Source organism: Equus przewalskii, chromosome 4, assembly GCF_037783145.1.
Source record: "Equus przewalskii isolate Varuska chromosome 4, EquPr2, whole genome shotgun sequence".
NCBI lineage: Eukaryota > Metazoa > Chordata > Mammalia > Perissodactyla > Equidae > Equus > Equus przewalskii.
Window position 1 is genome coordinate 31,052,805 of NC_091834.1, and position 27,870 is coordinate 31,080,674.

General features: G+C 38.2%; 1 protein-coding gene across 2 annotated transcripts in view; it reads left to right on the forward strand.

Annotated features, from left to right (window-relative positions):
- Positions 1-27,870, forward strand: part of GRM3 (glutamate metabotropic receptor 3) — a 226,929-nt gene that overhangs the window by 186,805 nt on the left and 12,254 nt on the right. For both annotated transcript variants that reach the window (XM_070617326.1, XM_070617327.1), the window contains one exon: positions 17,450-18,516. In XM_070617326.1, coding sequence (XP_070473427.1) covers positions 17,450-18,516 — 1,067 coding nt within the window. The remainder of the gene's footprint in view (positions 1-17,449; positions 18,517-27,870) is intronic.

The window sequence follows — 27,870 nt, forward strand, 5'->3', positions numbered from 1 at the left end:
GGGTGCATTCTTTGACTGCCATGAGGATCTCAACCCTGGTGCTTGGGTGGAGAAGTAGGGAGGCGTAACCTCCTCTCTAAGTCATTAGTTTTAAATAGATAACAGAAATGAATACCTTAAATTGGATTTTTCCAAATAAATTCAGCAGGTAGTATGTATTGAGTACCTTATGCAAGCAGACAATCTACTTCACTTTCAAGCATGTTTCAGTTTTCAGATGAAAAATTTGAAGTAGTAACTGCAAATACACCAGGTTCCTTCAGAGTGTCTTGACCATATTTATAGCACTGTGTGATAATATACTATTACCTTCTAGGTTTATAAGAATTCTATCAACTTATCAGCTGATGTTTGGAGACGTTCCTTGCTTTCTGCCTCATACTATTCATTCTTTCTTTTTCTGGTTCCTTTATTCATTCCTCCAACAGACATTTTTTTAAAATCTAGGTACTGAGGTTATAACAATTAATAAGACAAAAATGCTTGTTATCAAAAATTTTATGGGTTCTCTGAGAGAAAAGAACAGGGACTGTAAAGCATGTTCATGCTTCTACAGACCAGAACAAATTCTCCAAAGCCAATGCTTCCAACCTTCAGGGATCTTTCCCTTCAACGTCCCCCAATGCTACCTTCCAGCAAGTATGTCCCTAAAGGTGCAGAAGGACAAAGTCACAGGTTCTTTCTTTCTTTCTCATCTCTGTAGCCAAAATTATATCCTGCAGATGAAGTTCGACGTTCACTACCTCTAGCTTTTTACGTGTGTGTGTGTGTGTGTGTGTGTGTGTGTGTTCTGAGACCAAACTTTAGCAAAGGTGTTAAGGCAAGATTTTGGGGTGGGGTAGGGCTCACTTAATTCAAAAGTTGGAAAAGAAGTCAATATTATGGATATTTTACTCCATGGAAACAGGCTGAATAAAGAACAAAGGGATTTTTCTGTTAACTAGAAAGAAATAGATGTCATAAACATTTAAGTGGTTTTAGTCTAATTTAGGTAAAGGAAGTCTACAATCTAAAGAACTGCTATGGTTCATATAATAAATTATATGGAGAGACCTAAGCCATTTAACCAAGGTTCAGAAAACCAGCTGGCTGATAGCACCGTGGCCACACAATGGTCCAAACTGATTCATTCACTCCATTCATTCACTCATTCATTCATTTAACAAACATTTATGGACTACCTACCAAATGACAGACACTCCAGCAAACGAGCCAAGAGCTATAGATCACTTTCTGTATGCTAGACACTGTGCTAAGCACTCTCACTTTAATCTTCACAGTAATCCTCTAGGTTTACTGAGACACAAATAAGTGAAGTGACCAGTAAGTGATGAAACTGAGATTCCAGCACAGGCAGTCAGACCCCAGGGAAAGTGATGCATGACACAGCCCCATCCGTCCAGAGCTCTCAGTCTAGATGGGGGACCCAGAGCAAAGAAACAACTTACTGAAGGTGACTTATACTCTGCTAGAGGTGTACACACAAGGGCCCTGAGACCCCCAGAAGAGACGTCATTTATGGTCAGGCATCGCTTGTTTTCCTGCATTCTCCACCACAATACTTCCTTAATTTATTCCCTCTCTCCTCATTTGGGGAAAAAATTCAAATTTTAAAATTTATAATTTGCTTTCTAACTAGAGGGACTTTTTCCCCTCTCCTTTGATATTTGTGAAGTAATTACACCTGGCTTAAGACACCTGCTTTGCAAGAAACTATTCTGTATTCAGCAATGTTTATTAAAGGATGGAAATTCAAATACATCGTCAAGTGTTCCAGCTTGCCCCAGATAGGGACCAGGCAAACTGGAACTCCCACCAACTGTGTCTGTTGTTCAATAAAGGTATAGGGTCACCAGGTCTCCCCGTGTTTCAAGAGCAGAGAAATCTAAATTTTTCTCTCAATATTTTAAAAAAGGACACATTGAGATTTTGAAAATAAAACAGAGGACAAACAGAACATTTCTCAGGCTGAATTTAGCCTATAGGTCCCAGGTTACAATTCCTGTTTGAAATATAAGTTTTATAATATAAGTTTGGTTTCTGCCTTTGAGGAGCTCACAAAATGGTGAGAGTAAGATAGTAACGGCAAGAGATACACAGCAAAAAATTATAACATGAGAGAAAGATGAAAGTGCCAAAGAAGAAGAATATTGTACATGGGTCACAGAGAGGAATTATACTTCCAGCTGAGATACAGCAAAAGGCAGCAGAGGCAGCATTTGTGCTGGCCTTAAAGGATGCGAAGGTTTCACAGGCATTACAGGGAAGAAAGGGCAGGTAAAGCACCGGGCAGGCCAGGCGTAAAGCTGCACAGGTGAGCAGAAGACAAGGGCAGTTCAGTTTTCTTGTGGATTGCGAAGGGACAGAGCAGAAGATGTGAAGGATGAGGTGGACCAGATTGTGCAGGACTGTGACATCCATGGTGATACTTTACTCTGCAGGGTGTAGTTCCAAGATACACCAATACACAAGATGTTAGGCATCCTTCAGTAAATGACTTAAAATAAAATTCGATAGTCCAAAACCTGGGGAAAGGCTATATACCATATCAGTCTCTGGATGATTCTCAAAGCAGACTGACAAATTAGATGCTCTAAGAACTAACCCCTACATCTAGCAATGAAACCTGGTTAGCTTTGTTAATCCAGCTTATTATTTGATCATGGAACTTTTTTTTCTTAGACCACTTATTTTTACCCTAAAAAGAATAAAATATTGCACTCAATGCTGCTGGATACAACAGGAACGTCCTTCATGCCATGGAGTGATGGGATACTGGTAGTTGTGGTACCTTAACAATGTTTTAAGAGGAGTGTGAACAAGGAAAAAAAGAGGAGAGACTGACTGCAGAAAATCAGCTAGGAGCCTATCACAGCAAGAATAATGAGTTCCTATTACATAGAACCCACTGTACATATGCCAGACATCACTTGAGGTGCTGTTCATATTGTACTTTCTGTAATGAGAACCAGAATTATGATAAAAGCAGCAATCAATATCCAATTTCAGGACAAATATGGACCAGCCAGTATTCACCTTCCCCTCCCATCCTCTCAGCTTCCTCTATCTTTTGCCCCCCTCTCTTTTTTCTACTCTGCCCTTGCGTTTTTTTCCTAGTACTGGTAGGATATGCCCTGTAAGTCCAGTTTGAAAGAAAACAAACATTTGAAATTTGAATGCTGCCGTGACATCATTTTTCAAATGATTGAGATTCATTTCCCTCTCCTTATTGCTCTCTGCCCTTTTCTTTAAGATATATTATAAGCTAGAACTAACAGGGCAAGTAGGTGGTTAGTTCTGTGGGGGCTTTTAGGTCTTTAGGATGAGATTTAGTGCCAACTCCTACTTTCTCCTTTTCTTCTTCTGGGTTCTAAACATATAAGGATCAATAGCCAAGAGGAAACAAATTTCAGCTTTTGTTAATAACTGAGCAAGTGCCTGATCTCCCCTCCCACCTTCTCCCTCATACAAAACTTCTCTAATGTTATGGCTACAGTACTGGGCAAAGAGGTTTTGGTTTCCTATAACCCCTGTCTAAATGGTTGGATCATTAAAGTTGATTCCAAGCCTGCTTATGCAAACATCCAATTGTATGAGTAATGCATGTCACATCTTCCTTCCCCACCTGTTGCAGGTGGAGCAGAGCCTAGAGGAGGGTCAGAGTTGCTAAGTAAGTGCCACCCCATCTGTACAGCCTGGAGACTGGAACTGCAGAGGTGGGCCTGAAGGTAGCCAAGGCTGATCCTGAAAAGTTGGTCCTTCTATCAGTCAGTCAGCAGAGGTAGAAGAGCATCTGCATGTCTCTGAATTACTGTGATACTGTCAATTAGGAGAAGACAGTCAATGAATTTCAGACTCTGCCAATCAGATCTGCAGCTTCTCCTCTGTGGAGGAGAAAAATAGGATGGGAAAGGATGGAAACTAAGAAGTTCCCTTTTCTTAGGGCTGAGGCTAAACCCCAGAGGATACCATTTCAGGAAAGTTGGACAAACTTCCTGCCCAAAATTCTTCCTCCACTGAGATATTAGATTCCATCATCAATAATTTACCCATGATAGCCTTTCATATTATCCTTTGACTCTGATCTGTTTCAATATGAATATCCCTGAAAGGAGTAACATAAACAGAATCTAGTACTTTGATGGGAATTGGTTTTGCTTAGGGCTAAATGTGAAGTGTAAGCATTGGGACAAAGAACGCATACTGAGAAAAAAAGAGGAAGCGAGAAACAAAGTGGGAGAGCCCCAAGGCTCTTCTGTCTACTTCATAATTACACACCTGCTTGGAGACTAATATGCAAATACCAGCATTTTCCCCATTGATTTCCAGGATGACTTTGAGTAAAGTCCTGGATGTTAACAACGCCCCATCCTCTAGTTTTTCAGTAAAAATACCATTTGGGAAATGTGGGAATTTATGTAAGAAAATTTTACATATATATATATATATATATATATATACACACACATATATAATAGATAAAATTAACCTGGTTATAGAACCCCTGCATATCCCTTAAGTATAACAATTAAATATTATACATATTATGCATTATATATGTATATATTATATAATATTTAGTATATAATATAAATACATAAAATATGAACAAATTATATAGTATATATAATTAATATATATTCTATAATTAACATATCTTACGTTATATAGAATATGCTTAAGGGACATGTTAGAATTTTGTCACCAAGTTAATTTTTTCTACCTTAACACAGTTGAAAGAAGAGTGGAAGTAAGATTCACAAGAGCTAAAATGATTTCTGAGGTTGATCAATTTCTAAGAGCATTTTATAACAAGGAACAAAATAACCAGATTTATGATACCCTTAGCAAACTTATTTTTAGAAAACTTCAAAATAGAAATTATAGCACAAATTGAGGGAAAAACATTTAAGCTATTACTTTCAATTTTGTCACCTTAAATATTTGCAATGGAACAGAAACTCTTTCTGGAAGATGTGGGTTTGGAATTTTTTAACAAGGTGTGGATGTGTTTGATGACCTGACAAGGTCACTTAAAATTGTGCAGTTCAATAACGCAGCCCCTCTCTGTGAGGACAGAAGACCAGGCTGTGCTACAGTGGTTTAGGGAAAGCATGACAACCTAACAATAGACCTGCACGCTGGGAGGAGAAGTAATTTATTTTCCCCTGTATTCTCTTTATGTGAAACTACACAGAGAGTCAGATGCACGTCCATGCGTGCATAAAGCGAGAGAATAGAAATTCATTTACTTCACTCATAGATTTCAGGTACCGCATGCTAAGCTGCTGTGCTTATCTCTGGAAAGTACACCCTCAAAGGCTGAATAAAATTTCTGTTGTTCTGTTTTTTGTATAACATAGCATATTGTTTGCTTAAAAATGGAAAGCTCATTTTATTAAGTATTCTTGTTACTTGTCTTCAGAATCTTAGCTCTGCCACCCTTTTTCAAGTGTGCTTATCATAGTTTGCACTGCTGACTTACTGGAACTTCTCTAACAGGGATTTTCTCAGCCAGTTTCACCTTCTGTCCATATCGCTGCTCACTCTTCTGCAGCACTTAGATCTGCAGCACAGCAGGTGGAGAAGTGCTTGAAAGACAGAACAATGGGAAACAGACATATGCCTTCTTTTTAAGAAGTCATGAATATGAACTTCTATCCAACTTTGTTTGGGGGAAAGCCTTTTGTGAGTTTGCTTTGTTTTGTTCTTTAATCTATGCTCTACTAGTTGGCATTGTCACATTAAAAAACATGAGGACAGAATTAAATTTGTCCTCAGCCTTCTCAATTTCTTGTCACAAAATTAAAAACTTTTGATGAGTGTTGCAAAGTCACAGTGTTCTTGGGTGCTCAGGTTTGTGCTGGGGACATCACATTAAAAAAGAGAAAATTCCCACAGAGACCTCACTTAACACTCCCCACTAACAGTTATTCTTGCTGTGAGTCTGCTCTGAAAGGGTATATGACACCTGCTCCTGCTACACACAAGAAATTGCTCTTTCCTGGAAGGTGATTGACAGCAAGAGACATTCAGCTGAGTTGACTGGTGTTTTCAAAAGGGGATGAAAGAAAACCACAGAGATCTGTATGAACTGGGTCCATGGTAGAGGTGAGAGGAAGGTGGGAATGGGGTTCAGTAAAGCTGCTGATGGATGTGAAAAAGAGAAGACTTTGAAAGAGAATATTGAAGGGAGTATGTAAGCTGGAAATGACTGGAGAGAGAGAAAAAAGACCAGGTAGTAGTAACTTCAATATGCTAACACCATAAAGAATTTATCTGGCGTTGGTGTTTTCAATTTATAAAGAAGTTTAAGATTATCAAAATATTTCTAGAAATGCAAACACTTATTACCCTAGAGCAGGGCTTTTCCCTCTTGGCTCTAGTGGCATTTTGGGCGGGATCATTGTTTGTCGGGAGGGTATGTTGTGTGCATTGTAGAACAGTTAGCAGCACCCCAGGCGTCTACTCACTAGATGCCAGTAGCGGTCTCCGTCCTGAGTCATGACAACAAAAAACGTCTCCAGACATTGCCAACTGTTTTCTCGGGGGCAAAATCACCCCTGGCTGGGAACCACTGATCTAGGACAGTGGGTTTTAATCTTGGCTGCGTAATAATATAGTAAAATATCAATCTGCAAAGGCTCATTTCCTAAGATTGATATTTAATTGGTCTCCGGTACGGCTGAGTCATGGGCATGTTTTTTAAGTTCCTGAGATGATGCTATTCAGTCTAATAAGTCTAATAATCAGTTTAGGAAACAATTAGTGGAATGCCTACTCTGTGCCTAGCATTGCCTTAGTGGATGAGGGTACAAAGATGAATGAGACATTGTCCTTGGACTAGAGGGGCTTAGGATCTAGTGAAGACGTGGACACACAATGGATACATTTCCAATATGTTGTAGTCTATTTCCTTAAAGTTAAAGGTACAGGACACTATGTCAGCACAGAGAAAGAGCTGGTAACCTCATGGCACAATGTCAAAGATATCAGTATATTTCCACCAGAATAGCTAAAACTCAGAAGGCAGCAAACTTAAGGAAGTGAAGCAACTGGAACTCTCATATATAGCAGTTTCACTAACGTATACATGTGCATACATATGTACACTTGTACACACAAACACACCAGAAATGCATACGTGTATTGGAATAGTCATAGCAGCATGTAGGAGATGCTCTCAGTGCCTCACTGAAATCCCCTTAGCACTCACTATTTTCCTACATGCCAATGGCTTCTTAATATAAGTACCTGTGACTCTCTACCAAGGAGCTTTCTCTGGCCACAGGAGAGTGCTCTGCCTGTACCTAGAGCAGGCTGAAAGTGCCATGGAGCAGCCGTCAACCAATGACAAACAAGAGAAGTCCCATCCAAGCTAGTGAGTAGCTGTGGAATTATGTCCCAAATCCCATTCTATGCTGTCTCCCAAAGGGCCCCAGTGAAAATGACACCCCCTGGTGCCCATGGATGCACTCTGTATTGGATTCATTCCTATCTATATCTTACTTCTCCACTCCCCTCTAAACTCTCAAATCAACACTTGAACTCAAATCTAGTCTTGGGGTTTGTTTCTGGGATAACTCAGCAAAAGACACAGCATTATTCATATAAACTGAAGACTTAAATGTCCATCAACAGAAGCATAGCTAAACAAATTGTGGCACATCCATATAATAAAATATTATGCATCAATAAAAATGAACTAACTATAGATTCTCATCACTACTTGAATGAATCTCACCAAACTTAATTTTGAGCAAAAGGTGTTACATCAAAATAATATATACTTTATGATTACATTAATATAAAGTTTAATATGAGGCAAACTAGTTCACAGTACTAAAAGGTACAACAGTGGTTCCCTTTGGGGAGAAGGAAGCGTGAATAGGGACAGGAACAAGGGGGCTGGTAACGTTCTGTTTCTTAGCATCCATAATGTTACATGGGTGTGTTCATTTTGTGATAATTCATTTATTTTTACCCTTTTTTTGTATATATATTTCAATTAAAAGTTTTTAAAAATCTAAACATTCACCATAGGGAATGCAAGAAAAGCAAAATATATAACAGGGAGGGCAGGAGTTGGGGAGGAGAGGGTAGAAAAAGATGTGGCGGTAGCATTAGCTCACAGTAAAGAGGGTCCCTAACCAAAGATTCAGGGGCCACCATGAAACCTCCAGCTAAAATAATAAAATAAGCAAAGGCAGGCCCCAAAATCCTGATCCCTGAATTGGGGGTGGAAGGGATTGGAATCTCACTAATTTTCACTCACTGGTCTTTTGCCTGTGCCTCGCCTCCACATTCTTCATTCTCAGTCTGAGCGTCCACTGTTCCTTTCTGAGCTGCCTTGAGTGCCGAAAATTTCAACAAGAAGATGTAGAATCCAGATAGAGAAATCAGTAAAATATAAAGCATTAGAAGCATTAGCCATGCTAACTTTCCAGGAGAACTGAAGAGAGTTCTTTTCAACAGAACACCCTAAAAAAGCAATACTCTTTCAATAGCTTTTCTCGAACACTCACTTTCACCACGCACCTTATGTCCTTATTGAGCATTTTTCACATGTGAGACTGAGCACCGAAGACATCGAGGTGGGGCTTGCTCCAGCAGCTATGCTCTGTTGATAAATAACTGTGGCAATGCTTCAGCAATTTAGTTCCTAATCTGTAGGTAAATTGATTACTGATAGCCAGGGATTCATTCCTATTCTTTCCTCTCTTCCTGCTACATGATGTCTGTAAAAGATTCTCTTGGCTCTAGCCAAAGGATTTTGATTTCTTTACCTCTTGACATCTAATAACAAGCTCTTTCAAGGGAGATGTCATTTTCTGTCTTCTCACCTATGTTTTCATCCAATTCGTCAAATTAGTTCACAGAAACCTCAGTGAGGGCCTGGTTGTAAAATGTTGTAAAATTGAAGCCACGTTGCTGTTAGTAGCTTTTGCCATCTTCATTAGTATTTATGAATGTGAACCCCGGCAGTGGCAGTAATATTCCCATTACTGAAAGCCTGTTAAGAGCCACATTATTGTCTTACCTTAATTGGACTTCTGTCTGAGGGAAAAAAATAAAGAACCGATTTAATTTTCTCCTGCCATTGACCTATGATATTTGTAAGGCATAAACTTGCCTCATCTCTACCAAATGGGCTCTAGGAGGGCTGGTCACCTTGGTGTTAAACTGCTCAAGTAAATCCATTCGAAACTGGCATCAGAACTAACTGGATAATGAACTAAACTGAGAAGTCATTCTCCCGATTTGAGACCACATCAAGCTCTCTCTGAAAAGTTAGGACTTGATTTTGAGGAACTGGAGGAGTGAAGGGCCTGAAATTCGATTTTGGAGAAGGTCGTAAGTCTTTTTGAAAACAATTCTGCCATCTTTCCAATTTTTCCCCCATTTAGTTTGGTTTTTTTCATGTTGCAAAAACAACAAAGGGAAGTGATTTATTTTTTCCATTTCAAAAGATGCTCACTCCCTTGGGAGATTCAACTGGAGAAATAAGAAACTCCCCAGTTTCCTCACCCTAAAGAACTATACAGCTGATCTCCAGAGAACCATGGCTCCAGCTCGCTGGACTAGAACTATTTCCCAGGTGAGTTATTTGACTTAGAGGCAACTCTAAAGGCATCAGGAAGGCAACAGGATCAACACCCTAGGGCTTCAAGCTGCTCTGACACTTGAAGTCACTTCAGCAGCACCTGAGAAAGAGCTTGGTTTTCTTACCTGACTCTTCACTACCCAGGCCAGCGTCACATTTGGAATAACCATTCAGGAACAGGATTATTCGCACGTGTGGAATATTTGACAGAAACAGGTTACTTTTTTTCTTCTAGGTATTCATTCTTTCTCATTCTAGTGTAGACACAGCAACCCTTTATTCCAGATCAGGGTACTTCTGCTGACAATGGATTTTTCTTTAGAATTTGTATTGTATTCATTTGAAGTACTTTAATGTGTTTTATGGATTTAAATGGATTTAGCCATTAGCCCATACTTTGTTACATATTTAACAAGATAAATTTAGTAAAAGGAAAATTTATATTAAAAAACAAAATTTCACCAAAGGACTATTTGTTTGTGCACCACCTACTTATCAAGGACTTGTTATAATATTTGCAGCAGTATCATTTTAATAATTTATTTGCTTAAACTGTTCTGCCTCAACTTTCTCAATTATTCTTTATACTTTTTTAACTTTATAATTTATTTTTATCAGAATAATGAATGTACATAGTTTGTACATGAATTCGACAAGCTTATAAGAACAAAGGTCTCTGTCTTCACTCTTTCCCAAGTCAAGTCTGTTTTCCACAGTTATTTGCTCTGACTCTTGATAATGTCCTCCCTCTATTTTCTATTGCTGGAACTCCTGTTGATTGAATGTTGAAATTCCACAGAGTATTCTCTAATTTTCCTGTTTTATTTTCTATTTTCCATCTCAGGATTTTTTGCCAAACTTTGAGAGTTTTCTCAAATTTATCTTTCAATCCTTACATTGAATTTCTATTTCTGCTATTTCATTTCCAAAAGCTTATCTTTTTTTCCCAGCTTTTGTGGTGAGGAAGATTGGCCCTGAGCTAACATCTGTTGCCAATCTTCTTCTTCTTTTTTTTTCCTTGCCAGAGCCCCAGCACATAGTTGTTTATCCTAGTTGTAAGTCCTTCTGGTTCTTCTATGTGACATGCCACCACAGCATGGCTTGATGAGCAGTGTATAGGTTCACACCCAGGATCTGAACTGGCGAACCCCAGGCTGCTGAAGTGGAGTGTGCAAACTTAACCACTACGCCACAGGGCCCCATAAAAGCTCAATCTTGTTCTCTGAATGTTCCTTCTTGAAAATACAGTGTGCCTATCTCATAGATGCGACATCTTCTCTTATCTCTCTGAGCACATTATTGGTTTAAAGCTTTGGTCTTTTGCTCCCTGCATTGTCTCTATTTACTCCAAGTTTCTTTTTCTTCTTGTTTCAGTCTCTCTCTTTCGGGGTAGAAGTTTACTCAAATGTCTGCTGATCTTTGATTGTCAATTTATATTTTCCTTTTCTATTATTATATTTTGAATAAGTAATACATTCACATGCTTCAAAATGTAAAGGTATATAAAACAATTCAGTAAAAATTTCCCTCCCATCTTTCCCATGCATCTGCTCATTTCCCATCTCTTGCCCTTTGGTAACCACTCTTCTTGGGTATCCTTCCAGAATTCATTTATGCATATAAAAGAAAAAAAGAATAGATTCTTCTATTTTCCCAATTTATGTAAAAGATAGCATATTAAATGTTATATAAATACACTGTATTATACCTTACTTTTTTACAGATAACAACATGACTTTTAGATTTTTGTATAGCTCCATAATATGTGGCACATAGAACTCTTCCTCATTTCTTTTGATAAGTGCATAATACTCCATTTTATTCATTACTTATCATTTCTAATTTTGTTCTATTCTAAACTATCCTGGAATAAAAAAATTGTAAAAAAATTATTTCACACGTATGCAAGTATATCTATAGGATATATTTCACAAATTGGAATTAGCAAGTCTAAAGTTACATGCCTTTGTAATTTTGAAAAATTTTGTCAAATTGCCCTCCATTAGGGTCAAATTACACCTCCCTTAGAGGTGTACCAGTTTATATACTCGCCAGCAGTGTAAAAGAGTTCTTGCCTCACAAGAGCCTCATTAACAGAATACATGTACAAATGGAAGGTAGTTTTACTTTGTGCATTAGTTTTCTATTGGCTTTGTAACAAATTATCACAAGCTTAGTCTCTTATAGCAACACAAATTTATAATCTAACAGTTTTCAGAGGTTAGATCCAAAACTGATTGCACTGGGCTGAAAGTTATGGTGCTGGCAGAGCTGCATTCTTTTCTGAAGGCATTAGGTGACAATCTATTCTTTTTGCCTTTTCCAGTTTCTAGAGGACTTCTTTAAGGGACCGTTATTCTGCTTATGACAATTTGTATTTTTCTTTATTTTGATTGATGTTGGACCTATTTTTATGTGTTTAAGGACCATGTGTTTTTCCCATTTGGTGAAACCTGTTCATATTCTTTGACCATTTTTCTGTTGGTTTATTAGAATCTTTTATATATTAGAAATTAGACCATTGTCTATTATATCAGTTGTAAATATTATTTCCTAGCTTGTCATTTGAGCTCCTGTATTATTTATGTTGGTTATTATTCAGAATTTATTTTAATTTCATATAGTTAGGTTTAATAATTTGTTTTGTAATTTCTGCATTTTACATACTCATTAAAAAGGACTTCCTAAATTCCAATATTTTTAATTTCTTTTTAATTTCTAGCACTGGTTTCATTTTTCTCATATAAAACTTTTATCCTTTTAGGATTTATTTGGATAAAAGTTATAAAATTTAAATCCAAATTACTTTTTTCAGTTGACTATGCAGTTGCCTAATATCATTTATTGAATATCCTTCTTCACTTGTTTGAGATGTCACCTTTATCATATGCAAAATTGTAGCATGTATTGGGTCTATTTATGGATATCTCATTCTCCTCCATTGGTTTTTCCATGTATTCATGAGCCAGTATCACACTGTTTTAATGATTGGGCCTTTATAATATGTAACAATATCTGGTAATGCTAGTGCTCTATCACTGCTCTTCTTTTTCTTGGCTCTTCTTACTGATTTATTTTTCCATATGAACTTTGGGATCAACTTGTTTAGGTTTTCTTTTTTTAAGTTGGTATTTTTATTGAAATTTATTAATTTTTATTTATTATTAAATCAATTAAGAGAGAATAGAATATTATGTCTTGCTATCCAAGAATGTGGTATGTCTTTTTATTTATTTTATCATTCTTTGAGTCTTTCATCCGTGTTCATATAGGTCTTTCACATATTTTGTTAAGTCTATCCTGAGTTTTTTTATTTCTTTGATGCTATTTAAATGGAGTGGTTTTTCTGATTATAATTTGTATATATAAACTATTTATCTTTTCTAATATATCTTAGCAGATCTCTTAGTAATTCATTATATCAACAGAAGCAATTACATTCTCAGTCCCCGAATATGACAATCAGGAGAAATAAACACTGGCAGCATTAGTCTCCTAGAATGACAAGATTAATTAATACCTTTTATTTGTTTTTGGAATAGTATAACCTCAAATTTTAATTTTTAAATATTTTTATTATGAAATGCTAAATATACAGAGAATATACTTAACTCAATGCAGTTTATGAAGCATAACAAAAAAATAATCATCCACGAAAAACACTCCATCCAAACAAGAAACAGAATATAACAAACTGGCATCCACTTTTGTGCTCTTCCCTGTCCCATCCCTCTGCATACCTCCACCTCACCCCATGTGCACTATGCTAAACTTTGCCTTTATCATTCATTTGCTTTTTCTTTAAAGTTTATCACTTCTGTGTGTACTCCCAAATAGTATATTTAGTTTTGTTCATCTTAGAACTTTATAAAAGTAGAATCATATAGTCTTTTCACACAATATTCCTTCTAAAATACATCCCATCTTCTTTCCTATAGCTGTTGTTACTTTCATTTCACAACAGTATAATATTGTGAATAATCCACAATATAATTTTTTAGTGCTGTTGGAAACTGGAACTGTTTCCGCTTGTGTTTCACTTGTAAACAGTACTAATAACATTCATCTGCATGTTTTGGGTACACCTGTGCAAGGATTTCTCTAAGGTACATGTGTAAGAACATGATTTCTGAGTAATATTTATGCAAATATTTAACTTTAATACCAAATTGTATGCTCCAAATCGCTGTGTATGGGTTCCTTGTGCTATCAGGAACATGCAAGCATTTTATGGAATAAAAAGTTTATGTGGTTTTTATAGAATGCATCATTTATTAAATATTTTAGGGCCATACACTCTCTAGTGAAACTACTCAACGCGACTGTTGTAGTGGGAAAGCCACTGTAGGTAACATGTTAACAAATGAGCATGGTTGTGTTCCAATAAAACTTTATTTGCCAAACAGGTAATAGGCAGAATTTAGCACGTGGGCCATAGTTTGCCAGCTCCTGCTCTATATCGGTATTGATGCTTCATATTTTTATACTTCTTAATAGCAAATATTTTAGCAAAAAAAAAAGTGAGAGATATAGCAAATGTGACAAAATATTAACAGTGAGTTAATTATAAGTGATTCCAGTACAATAGCGTCCATTATACATTTCTTTCTTCATTTCTATAGGTTTGAAATTTTTCAAAATATCAAGGTAGGGAGGAAAAAACTGATGAAAGTCTAAACATATCCCGCCCCTCTGTTTTTAAATAGCCTCATGAAAAATAGTGGCAACGGTATGTAAAAGCCAGAACTAAAGTCCTTGTTTAAGATCTCTAAAAAATTTATTAAGGCTCAGCATTTTCAAACAATTAAGAAAGAAACATGGGAATTGAAACATTACTACTAAATTTTCAAGAGTAGGAATCAATATCAGAATTCTTATGTTACATCAAACTGTTTATTTGATGCTTAGAAAAACTCATTAAAAATTTTAGAAACTACTTTCATATGTTACAAATAAGTAAAATGTCGAGTATTTTAACACATTTTACATCAAGCATAGAAACCTCAGAGGTATTATTAGTTTTGTTATTCTCAACCAGGCAACAGCTCTCCCCCAATGTTTAGTTGATAATGTTAGATGATTTCCAGGAAAGATTTGTAAAAGGAATGTTTTACATCTTTAATGCTTACATTATTAGCTCACATGCCAACAATCTTACCAATAACCCCTCCAGTTGAGAACACACAAAACAATCAGTTTTATCATCTATCAAATATTACTTTTAAGAAATTTTACATTCAAGAATAGCTGTGAAAATAATAAAGTGTTTAAATTAAAGATGTAAAATAGATTCCTTTTACAAATATTTTCCATAATAATCTAATAACATCAACTGAACATTGGTGGAGATTGAGTGGGTAGTTGAGAGCAAAAAAATTAATAGCACATCTCAGGTTCCTATGCTTGATGTAAATGTGTTAAAATATTCAACATTTTGCTTATTTGTAACATACGAAAGGAGTCCCTACAATGTTTAATGAATTTTTTCTAAGCATAGACTAAACAAATTTAGTTTTAAGTAACATAAGAATTCTGATATTGACTCCTACTCCTGAAAATATAGTAATAAATGTTTCAGCCCCTGTGTTTACTTGTCCTAACAGATATTAAAGTGTAGTCTAAACTGTAGTAATTACAGAAAGATCGTACGGCTGTGGAAAGAGATCAAGAGAAACAACGAATAACATAGAGTTGAGTACCATGCAATTTCATATCTGGCAAGTGCTACAAATCAGTGGAAAATGATCTTTTTTTTCACCTTTTTTATTTATTTGTAATTTTTATTTTTATTATAATTTGCAGATTAAGGAACAGAGTCAGAAAGGTTAATTTTCCTAAGGACATAGAACTATTAAAAGACAAAGATCAGAATCACACATAGTCCATCTAAATCCAACTGTGCATTCGTTCACAACATCATTCCGTCTCACTGTGATCTTGAAGCCAATCCACAACTGGAGTACAGACACACACACACATATGTGATGGGTTTGTGAATGTGGCAGAAAGCTAGGTGAATGTTAGTTAAGTCATACGGCGGTTGAGATGACAAGATCACTATGGGAAAAAAAAATCATAATCAGTGAGGAACAAATTTGGCATATTAGACTACACTTGCTAACAGACTTTATGTGTGATATAAAATGTTACTGTAACTTGCCCAGCCCAGACCTCCAGGGGTACCTATGAGTCCAAGGCAGGAGAGGGCTATTTGATAAAATGTCAAGTTTTCTTCACCAAGGACCCAAGTAACTCCTTGAGGGACCCTTTTCCTCCATAAAATAACTAGACCCAAGAAGAGTAACATGTTCCCCCATTGGCTGGAACAACACAAGCCCCAGAGAGGGTGGAGTGGAGCTCAGGGAGGAGGCAGTGCAGACAGCGAACAGCCACAGAGTAACTCTGCAGTGTCCTCCAGTCACCCTTTCCCATTCCATAGAGGGGTTGTAATTGGGCACACTAACTAAACTATAGTTCCCAGCCCCTCTTGAAGTTCGCTGTGACCCTGGGACTGATTTCTAATGAATGAAAACATGTGCCACTTCCAGCTTTATACTTTTAAGAAGCAGGTGTACCTGCTTCATACTCTCCTTCCACTGGGTTCATGCTGATGAGGAGGAGGCCCTAGGAACGGGCACACCCTCAAGCTGGAAGGGGCCTGAGTTGCTAAATCACCGTGTGAAAGAGAGATACTCACCAACCAAGACCTTAGACTGCTGCATGAGGAGAAATACACTTCCACTGTGTTTGAAATGTTAAACAGTTTTGGGTCTCTTTACCACCACAGGCAGGCCTACCTTGACTAGTAGAGTCTGTCTATGCATTGTATAGGCATCATCAACATTCTTCTTCTACATCTAAGGAAACAGTAAAGATTGGCAGCGTGAAGTAGTAAGACCAAAGCAGGCGGCATAAAAATGGATGATCAATGTGGCAGCTGACATTGGCAAGAGAGACATGATGAACAAACAGCTGCAAGAGAGGAAACTTAGATGTTCAAAGAACTGCTGCTCTTAGCAACTCGCAGAGAGCTATGTGAAAGCAACAGGGCTGAGGGGAGGTCATTTGCCTGAGGGCTGCCGATCCTGAAGAGTTAGCAACAAACTTTAAAGCACAGTTATCTAGCTTCTACATACTGTTGGTGCCTTCAAGATATCCAGGTCATATGTGTTTATGCAGATAGGAGCATGCCATATATAGACACATGCATATATCTAGTAAGAATGAATATACTCCAAAACATGAAAATATTAAGGCTGAAGGATTATGGACAGGTTTCCATTTTTTTCCTTCTGAATCATCTGAACTGTTTAAGAGAAGCATACCATACATTTATAATGAAAACATTTTTCTTCATTTTGAAGGAGAAAAATTCTTCCTATTAATTTTAAATTTCTCAAAAATATTTAACATTTTGGTGGTAGTACATAAATAAATACGTAATAAGGATGAGACATGAAGTTTTGCCCAACTCCTGTTGTGAAATCTTTCAAGAAATGAATATTTACACACCAAGTAGAATATCACTACATGTTTGCCAGTTTCCCTGTTACTTAGCAAGCTCCTTTGAAGGCAGGCACTGTGTTGTACTCATGCTTATCACTGGCACTTGGCACACAGGAGGCTGTCAGGAATGTTAAGTGAATGAATTTATAAATACATGAGTACTCTAGTAGCTTTAATGTGCAAAGTCAATGGTAATTGGTAAATTATTTCAGCCTTAGAATCCCTATTCTCTGTTATTTCAGTTTTGTTTTGTTAAGTCTATGACATAAGGTAATTGACTGGTCACATCTAAGACACCTAAACAGTGTTCTTTTTTTTTTTTCACTTTACATATGACAGCTCCATTCATCCCAAATAAAGGTGCAGATAGCATTGTCAAGTTTGACACTTTTGGAGATGGAATGGGACGATACAACGTGTTCAATTTCCAGTACGTGGGTGGCAAGTATTCCTACCTGAAGGTTGGTCACTGGGCAGAAACCTTATCACTAGATGTTGATTCTATCCACTGGTCCCGGAACTCAATCCCCACTTCCCAGTGCAGTGACCCCTGTGCCCCCAATGAAATGAAGAATATGCAACCAGGGGATGTCTGCTGCTGGATCTGCATCCCCTGCGAGCCCTATGAATACCTGGCTGACGAGTTTACCTGTATGGATTGTGGCCTTGGGCAGTGGCCTACTGCTGACCTCTCTGGCTGCTTTGACCTTCCCGAGGACTACATCAAGTGGGAAGATGCCTGGGCCATTGGTCCAGTCACCATCGCCTGCCTGGGTTTTCTGTGTACATGCATGGTTGTGACTGTTTTTATCAAGCACAACAACACACCCTTGGTCAAAGCATCAGGCCGGGAGCTCTGCTACATCTTGTTGTTTGGGGTTGGCCTGTCATATTGCATGACATTCTTCTTCATTGCCAAGCCATCACCAGTCATCTGCACATTGCGCCGACTGGGGCTGGGGACCTCCTTCGCTGTCTGTTACTCAGCCCTGCTGACCAAGACAAACTGCATCGCCCGGATCTTCGATGGGGTAAAGAACGGCGCTCAGAGGCCAAAATTCATCAGCCCAAGTTCTCAGGTTTTCATCTGCCTGGGTCTGATACTGGTGCAAATTGTGGTGGTGTCCGTGTGGCTCATCCTGGAGGTTCCAGGCACCAGGCGGTACACCCTTCCAGAGAAACGGGAAACAGTTATCTTAAAATGCAATGTGAAAGATTCCAGCATGTTGATCTCCCTTACCTACGATGTGATCCTGGTGATCTTATGCACAGTGTATGCCTTCAAAACGCGGAAGTGCCCAGAAAATTTCAACGAAGCCAAGTTCATTGGTTTTACCATGTATACCACTTGCATCATCTGGTTGGCCTTCCTCCCTATATTTTATGTGACATCAAGTGACTACAGAGTAAGTCTTTGAATGTTTTTTCCTCTTCTTTCTTCTTTTATCCTGCCAATGTTATAGACTCCTTTTATTTCATCTCAGCAATTAGGTAGGTAATTATAAAAGCCATGATGAACTGCTATATTTTATATGTAAATTAATTCAATATGTTTTTAAAGCATTTAATTAGTGCCTACTATATGCAAAGCACTGTGCTAGGCAAGGGAAGGAAGATAAATGTAAATGGCACGGTCATTCATTAAAGCAATTTATAATCTAGTGGGAGAAAAATGTAACACACACACATGCACACACACATAAAACTTTTAAATATAGAAAGCACTGCCAAGAGAATAAGACTTAAGCCACTAAGAAGCTAGTGAGAATACTTCAAATTAGATACAAGAGGACCTGGCTACCACAGATCAGTCTGTAAATTAACATAGACTTGCAACATTAAGCCAGGATCAGTTTAAAGATCTAAAAACTTTCACTCAAGCTTCAAATAAGTATCATCACTTCTCTAAAACAGATTAAAATATAATGTCAATTTGTTATACTTTTTCTACAACTTTAGTTCCTATAGGCACATGGGTGGGTGTGTGTGTGAGTGTGTATATATAAAATTTTTGAACTAGTTAAAAATTTTACTGTATTTATCCAAGTAACCTAATTAAATCATTATTTATAGTCTTTAGTAATATATAGTTCAAATTTCTGGGCTTAAATATAATTATCTTCTCTTCTGAAAGAAATAGTTCATTACATCATAATTTCTCAAATTGTTGAAACCGTCAGTTTCTTTTGCATTTATAATTCTGATTTTAGTGTCAATGAGCATAAGAATTTTTTCTCTTGAGGCAATTGGTTTTTATTCTCTATATTTCTTAAGTTATCATAGACTAAAGTTTTCCAGAGGCATAATGGTTTCCTTGTTGCACCATGATTCCGCAAAATGAAGTACGACTGCGGGTTCTAACAGTCCCCAGGTCTTCTGCTTATCAGCAATTCCTGCATTCCCAAAGTCTGGAATATTGCAGCTCAAAAAAAAGACAAAGCTATTTAAAGCAGGGGATCAAGAAAGTGGCAAAGCTTAATGTATCTAGTCTGTTAAATTATTCACAACTATGTCACTGAAACCTACGGACTGTATTAAAGGAAGAGCAAGAAAAATAAAGAACATAAGTTGAATGTTGAGGGGATTGTCAGGCTTTCTAAGACCACCTATAAAAAATTTTGAAAATCTGTCAGAAGAGAAAACATCAGAACTGAATTGGTAAAATCAAAGGTCAGATAATATGAACCACAGGGGAGTATGAACTTTTGGAGGTGGGGATGAAAATGGAGAACTAAAGTTCATGTATTTTAATGCCCCGTTTCTATCTTCAGTCTTTATGTGCACATCCACTCCTACGGATCTGTACAGATTTTTTTTTTAAGTTCTTAGGAAGCCATCCTTAGCAGACATGATTTGGGGTAATGGTACCAGAAAATAGTTACAATGTTAATTATTTTACTCCAGATATGAGATCAGAAACTATTCATTCTCAAAAAAATCTAATAAAAAATATAGAGCAGAAAATATTACTAAGAATAAACAAATATCATTATAAAAATGTAATATTATTGAATGCATTAGCACTTATTTCTAAAACACAAATAATGACTTTTTTTCCTTTAACATGATAGCAATATAGTAGATCAATTGACTAAATAGAATTGGCTGAAGATACTCCAAGTTTCACTGCATGGAAGAAGTCATAAGGCAAATAGGGCAGAAGTTGCAGAGTTGAGTGTTTTAAGGTCAATACTAATTAAGGCACCCAATCACACTGCGATCATCTGAGGCCTCACTTAGTCCTTACAAATAGTACCAATCCTAAATTTACAAAAGAAATGAGAAGGTAGAATGGAGCCTCCAACATAGTGGTTTTCAAATTTGACTGCACATTGAATCAAGAGGGTGGCTTTGAAAAAAATAAAGCTACCACGGGCACAGCCCCAGAGATTCTGATTTAATTGGCCTAGTCTGTGGTCTGGATATCAGGATTTTCCAAAGCTCCCCAAGTGACTCTAACTTGCAGCCATTATTGAGAACCACTGCTCTAATGAATCACATGCTCTTCTTATCCCACAGATATCTTTAGTTTGGCCTGCACTGTTTGGATATTCTTTGAAATATTTGTCAAAGTTGGAAAATTGAGAAATTTTACATAAATATCCAGATTCTTGGCTTCTCTTAACAAAATAAAACATGGTGTGGACTCAGATTCCTACATGTAACAATTAGCCTGACCTGAGTAGTGCTTATGCCTCTAAACAGAGCACTCTCGCTGCTGTTGCCCACAACTCCCACCAGTCCCTGAAATCTTGCACCTGGCTCCCTGCACATATGACTCTGCATGGACACTATAACCATTTGAACTGGGGACCCTTGTTCTAGAAATTCCAGAACAAGACTGAGATGTAAAATTTCCCAGAGGGAAACCCTGTGGCTCCAAGAGAATCAGCAGCATTTTAAAAGTACCTGATAATTGAAAGGCAGCTAGAAGGAATTTGGATATCATACAGTCAACAAGGTTTATGACTCAGCACTTTGCCACCCCTTGTGAGTTATAAATAAACATTCCAGTCTTCAAAAAGCTTATATCCCAGCTGGGAAAAAATACAAGCATAAAAGAATTCAAGATTAACACAGAACAGTTTATAATTAAATTGGTGATACAAACTCTTAAATGCCCATGGGTTTCAAAGAAGAGTTGGATCAGTAAGAGCTTGGTCTTTCCAGGAATACTGCTGAAGAGGTTGGATTTCACCCTGTACCTTGGCAGAAAAGTACAATTAAGGTAGTTACAGAATGTAGAGCATATAGGGGATATTCTTGAGACAAGACAGAATGGAACTAAGCAGAACACAGCAATATTGGTCTTACTCAAGTGGAAGCTGAGTTGGGTGTAGTGAGACACTAATAGGAATTGGTAACTTGGTCAGATTATACCAGGTGGAGGAATTCATTTAAATAATGTTTAAGGGCTTTGAGTTTTTGCAATTTTTTAATTTTTCTTGTTTTCTTTTGGTTGGTTGTTTGCTCAGCCAAAAAGTGTCATGATGAAAGGTAAGAAAGAAACAAACTCTTCCTGATCAACTCAGACCTGACTCGGCTAGACGCTTCGCATATATGCTTTGCTTACTTATCCTTATTAGCATCCTGGAAAGCAAGTTTTCTTATCCATCAGAAAGATGTGTAAACAGACTCAGAGGATAATTAACTTTCAAGGCGGCACAGTTAGGAAATAGGAGCGCGAGTTTTTTGATCCAAACCCATACCTTTCACACTATTTAATATGAAGGATGGATTTGTAGGAGTAAAGCCTAGAACAAGCAAGACTAATTGAAGCTATTACAGGCATCCAAAACAGAGCAAGCAAGAACTTGAGTAAGAATTCGAAAATTTAAAGTATCTGTGAGAAATATCCAGGCCATCTCCTTCTGTATCACAATGAAACTAAGCTGGACAGTGTAAAAATCAACACTGAGTCATCAGGGATCTGTTACATAGTTTAAATGGTGTAAATAAACACTAGGCCATGTTTGAGTGTAAAGGTTTCCATAAAGGAATTAATTCATAGTAATTACTGAGTGTTTTGTTCACTCACATCTTCCAAACATATGTGAGCACTTACTATGGGCCTTGGAGACCAGCTACAAACATAGTCAAGTATCTCCTCCTTCATAAGTTATAGTCTAGTGTGGAGTAAGGGAGGATAAATGGAGAGTAAATAATGAACAAATGAAAATGCAGATAACTCATGCGGTGTTAAGTGCGTGATGGAAGGAAAAGGGGGTTATGCTACTGCGGTGCTTCTCAAACTTTAATGTGCATACAAATCACCAGGGATCGTGCTAAAATAAAGATTCTGATTTAGTAAGAACGGATGGGACCCAAGATTCTGGATTTCTAGCAAGCTTCCAAGTGATGGAGATGCTGCTAGACAAAGGACCCTACTTTTCGAGTAGCAAGCTGCTGGATTGTTATTGGGGTTGCGGCAAGTGAAGCACTTTACCTACAGTAAGCAGAGACTTTGGAGGCGACTCTAGAATTTTGACAACGATCAAATACTTACAAAGAAATTCCGATTTTCCCATGTAGAACATTTTGAAGATTTAAAAAACTATATATCAAATCTCAAATTCTTTCAAAAAATGTTTGCCACCCCTACTAGTGCCTATTTCATAATACTTCACTGAAGGTTGGGAAGGAGCCAGCCATGGGAATTCTACATGCTAGACAGAAGAAACAGCAAGTACAAACTCCCCTAGGCAAAAGTGTCTTAGAAAAGAAAGAGATATATGGCTACAGTTAAATGAGTAGATGGAAGAGTGACTTTATATGAGAAGTAGGCAGGGCAGCTAGATCATGCAAGACTTTATAGCCCATAGCAAAAGTTCAGATTTTATTCTATATGAGAAAAGAAACCATCAAAAGATTTTAAGCAAAGGAGTTTAATGATCTCACATTTTAGGGGAAAAAAAAAAATCCAGGGCCGGCCCCAAAGTGTAGTTGTTAGGTTTGGTGCACTCCACTTCAGTAGCTCGGGTTCACGGGTTTGGACCTACACCACTTGTCAGGCATGCTGTGGTGGCAACCCACACATAAAGTGGAAGAAGATTGGCACAGATGTTAGCTCACGGCTAATCTTCCTCAAGCCAAAAAAAAAAAAGAAATCAAGCTGCTAAAGACACTATGACTATATGACAGAAAGGCAAAATCAGGAGTGAGGAGACTGGTTAGGCAGCTGTGGTAGGTACTCCAGTCAGAGCTAAGGGTAGGATGTTAACAATGGAGACAGAACTTGTCAAGAACTGTGAAGGGTTTTTACCCATCTTGCATCTAACAAGTTAGCCTGCCGCAGTTTCAGGAATGCTGGCAGAAGATGTGAGACTCCCGATTCAGAGACAAAGGGCCTTATTACTCACAGCCATCACTGTAGCCAGTGTCAGCATTTATATTCCCCAAGTCCCAGTTTCCACTAGTCAATGTAAAACGGGTTAGATGACACCTGCATAAGCAGCAATCAGGACATAATCAGGGTTACAGCTTTTTCTTTTTGCCTTAAGATTAAATATGTCACAGCAGAGCACTGTTACTAATGCTATCCTTATTTAAAATGTTGGTATTGTGTTCATCATGGGTTTTTAGCATTAATTTTTATTTTTTTTAAATGTTGCAATAAAATACTCTTTATCTTGATTACTGAGTTTTTGGTGCCCCCTTAAATCTGCATCTCAAGAAAGTGCCTCACTTGCTTCATTCTAGTCCCAGCCCTGCCTTCCCCGTAGCAGGTCTGGGTAGGATGGTGACTTGGTTGTCTGTAAACAACAGAGCCTAAAATTTGAGTTCTTCCCTCCCAGAAGTTTCCTAGCATACTGGGTCTGATGCATATGAACCTTAGCCACCCTTGGGGATGGGGAGACCTTCGTCCAATCCTTAAGCACTTTTCTTCTTAAGGCAGCTAACATCAGAGTGGAGAGTAAGGGAGGAATCAGGCAGCATGGAGGGAGAGAGAGGCCGCATGCCAGTAAGTAAGGCACGTTTGCAAGCACACAGCAATTACTCATGGTTCAACCAAACAAGGTCCATTGTTTCTGTGCAGCCAGAACCCTAAATTGGAGGGCAAGATTATCGTTACTGTCACTATTCGTTTCAATTTTGGGGACCCCTTGACTCAGAAGTCAGAGCCAGATAGCTTTCTGCCTGGGGCACACGGTTTGTGCACTTGGGCTAACTTGGTTTTGACCTGCACAGCAGCATTTTAAAAGGAGTCCATCTTAATCCAGGGCATTTGCTGTCTCATCATGATAACATCTCTTAGGGTCTTTCCTGGTTTTAACAATAAGAACTAGGGAAGCTTTCCAGTGCTCCAGCTGACTGTAAGAATTTATCTAGATTTCTTTGCATCAGTTTCTCATTCTTTAGTGCAGTACCTTTGTTAGCATTTTAAACCTAATCCAGGTCAGTAAGAGCCCAAATACTAGCCAGTGCTTCACATCTATAGTTTCTCAGAGCATTTTTCTGTTTCAGGGAAATCTCACAGAGAGGAGCAAAGTTCTTTTTTTGCAGCCAGCTTCCACTGTAACAAACTGAGACCTTGTCATCTTGGAATGGATCTAAATTTAGTATGAAAGTCTACAGCAGGGGATGAGCCCTAAGAGGGCCCAGCTGTTGCCATTCTTCCTTAATTAGTATTATGCACCCTGCCCCCTCATCTTCCCAGGGAACTGAACCAAAGTTCAAATGATTCACCTGGTCTCTGCCTTCTCTGAAGGTCCCTCTTTTCATGCTCAATGTAGGTGTAATGTCTCTGCAACTTTTACATGAAAGGGAGTGGAATTTTCTGCCCACCCAGGACCTGAATTAGATTGGGGAGGAAATCCACCCCACCCACAGAGGAGAGTTAGCAACAATTACAGCACCAGTCCAGCAGCTCTATCTGAACCTACTTCCTGTCACTCAGCTTACAACTCCCTCCCCAAATCCTCCTCATTAATAGGCAATAAAGTGGAGCACTATTTATTGCCTGGTTGGCCATACAATTTTGTCAACATGGTTGGTACTGATTCTCATAGACTTCTCTCAAATCCTGTTAATGAGCACATAAGGCCCTCATACTTCCTCTTTGAGAAAGCCATTCCACTCTTGTTGCCAAAACTGTCAAAGACGGTAGAGTCTGAGATTTTACTCTGCTTACAAGATAACATGTTAGCCTGCCACAGTTTCATTGATGCTGTCAAAAAGGACTTTATGGGGGCTGGCCCCATGATGTAGTGGTTGAGTTTGGCATGCTCTGCTTTGGCATCCTGGGTTCATGGGTTTGGATCCCGGGCAAGGACCTGCACCGTTCATCAGCCATGCTGTGGTGGCAACTCACAGACAAAGTAGAGGAAGATTGGCACAGGTGTTAGCTCAGGGCAAATCTTCCTCAACAATAGCAACAAAAAAGGACTTTATGACTCAAAACAATAGCAGAAGCCAGGTTGTCAACATTGGCTCTGGTTCCCCGAGTTCCACTTCCCATAGGCTATGCCAAGTGGGTCCGGTGACCTCTGCACAGTCAGTGGCTGCATTACAGCAGAGGAACTGTGAGATTAGGGAACCTAAATCTGTTATAATGGATGATATGCTGGATCTTTGCTCCACCTGTATGCACTATATCTTCTAAGCTGCATTGCTATACAAGTATCCTGGAAAAGAAAGTCCAAAACAAAGGCAATCTGATCATCTGCTTGAAAGACATGTAGAAGCATGAGACCATAGAGATTTATCTTCCAAAAGAACCAACAGAACTTGCTATTGGATTGGTTGTGTGGATATAGGGGAAGTGGCAAAATCAAGGATGTCTCCCAGGTTTTTGGCTTGCACATTTAGGTGGCATTAAGCCATGGAACTTGATGAGATGGTGAAGGGAAGAGAATCCAAAATTGAGGTCTGGGACACTCCAGTACTTAAAGTTCAGGTAGAAGAGAAAAAATCAACAGAGATAACTAAGACAAGGATCTGTCAGTGAGGAAAGGATATGTCCAGGAAGCCAAAAAAGAAGGAAGTAATTCACCATGTCAAATGTCACTCGGAGTTTGACGAAGAAGAAAACAGAGCAGTATGGACTGGCAGTATACAAAGAGTTAGAACAAAGAGTTAGAGATAAATACAGACTTTTAAGACTGAGACTTATTGAAGGAACTGGCCAACTGAAATTATGAGGCTGATACTTGAGCTTTGTCAAAAAATTAAATGGTGCTAAATTTAAAACAGATATATTGAATAATATGCTGCATAAACTATGACTGAAATGCAACTTTAGTTCTGCCTCCCATTGTCCCTTTAGCATTTAGTGAGAGTGATCATCCCACACCCCTGGATGAAAATTCCAGAGGATACATTCAAACACTGAGCATTCCCCATATGTGAGGCACCATTCTGGTGCTGGTGCTGGGATAGAGCAACGAATGAAAACACTCAAGACTTTGGTGTGCTGAATTTGTGAATGAATTCACATGAATTTGTGTGCTGTTAGGTAACATACAGTCCTACAATCATTTTCAATGGAAAATAGTCTCTATTAGGAAATTAAAATGCCTAGGCCTACATAATTACCAAAACTATATCTTAACATTAAATCTCATTTTCACCTGAGGTCTGGCCTGTCTTGGGCTGAGAGCCTGCATTGGTTGACTTCTTTCTCCTTGCCCTCACTCCCCAATCTACCCATTGCTATTTCCCTCTCAGCTCTGATTAAAGAGTAATAAGGAAGAAGTAGGACAGTTCTTATGTGACTGGAGGACTTTATGATTTCTAAGTCCACAGTGGTTAAAGATACATCCTTGGGAAACCTGGAAGATGATTAAAGGGTATTTTCATGCAATCTTCAGAAATTTCCCAGTGGCTCTTTTCTCCTGCAGATCCTTGGGCGAGTCTGCTGGCAGTTCTCTTTTCTAAGTTGTTTCTTATGGCTCTGCACTCAGTCCAAGGACATCCAGCCATATATCTCCCCAGCCTCTTTCTGTGGAAGACTCTAGGCTCCTCCATCTGGGCCCAAGACTACCCATGATGGCTCTTGATAGTGTGGCCCATTTTGTCCACGCATACCATTCACATATCCTCTGCTTTGATAAAATTTTAAAGAACTATCTCAATACAGTGACAAGTCTCTGTGCTCTCCTATGAAAGCTCTGCTTTTCTTACCTTCTAGATTCCCAAGATAGGAATCAGGCTCCAAGCCAGGGCATCCTCCTCCTGCAGAAAAACCTCAAACCTTCCAGACATGCCACACTGAAGCACTCTTCTGTAGGCTTTAAGTGAGGAGACAGGCACAACCCTCCCTAAGGGTTACTCTCCCTAAGGAGAGTATAATCATAGCACAGCTTTTTCCAAGATATCCTCCTTGTAAAAGCCTCTCCTCTCCTTATAATGTCTTAAAGTGTGTGAGGAGTTTCAAAGTAATAGAAATGTTTTTAGAAAAAGTTTCCTTGAAAGTTCACACATTTGAACTTGTCTTGCCCTCACTATACTATCTGACGTCTCTCATACTGGATCCACAGTCAGCACTGAGGCATGAAGAGTACAGTTCTAATATCACATTATACATCTATGTACAAAAAACAAATCATAGTAGTAATTGGACTTGCTATAAATAACAGTTATTATTTAGCAAGACTTTTACATCATGGAATTAGACAGTACACTCTTTTCTGAGAAGTTGACAAAAGGAAGAGGAGCTTGCGATTTGGGGCCAAGTTGGAGGGCACTGGAGTGTTAAGGGAGACAAGAGCTTTAAAATAGTGAGGATGGATTGTGCTTTCAGCATTTAAAGTAAAACTAGA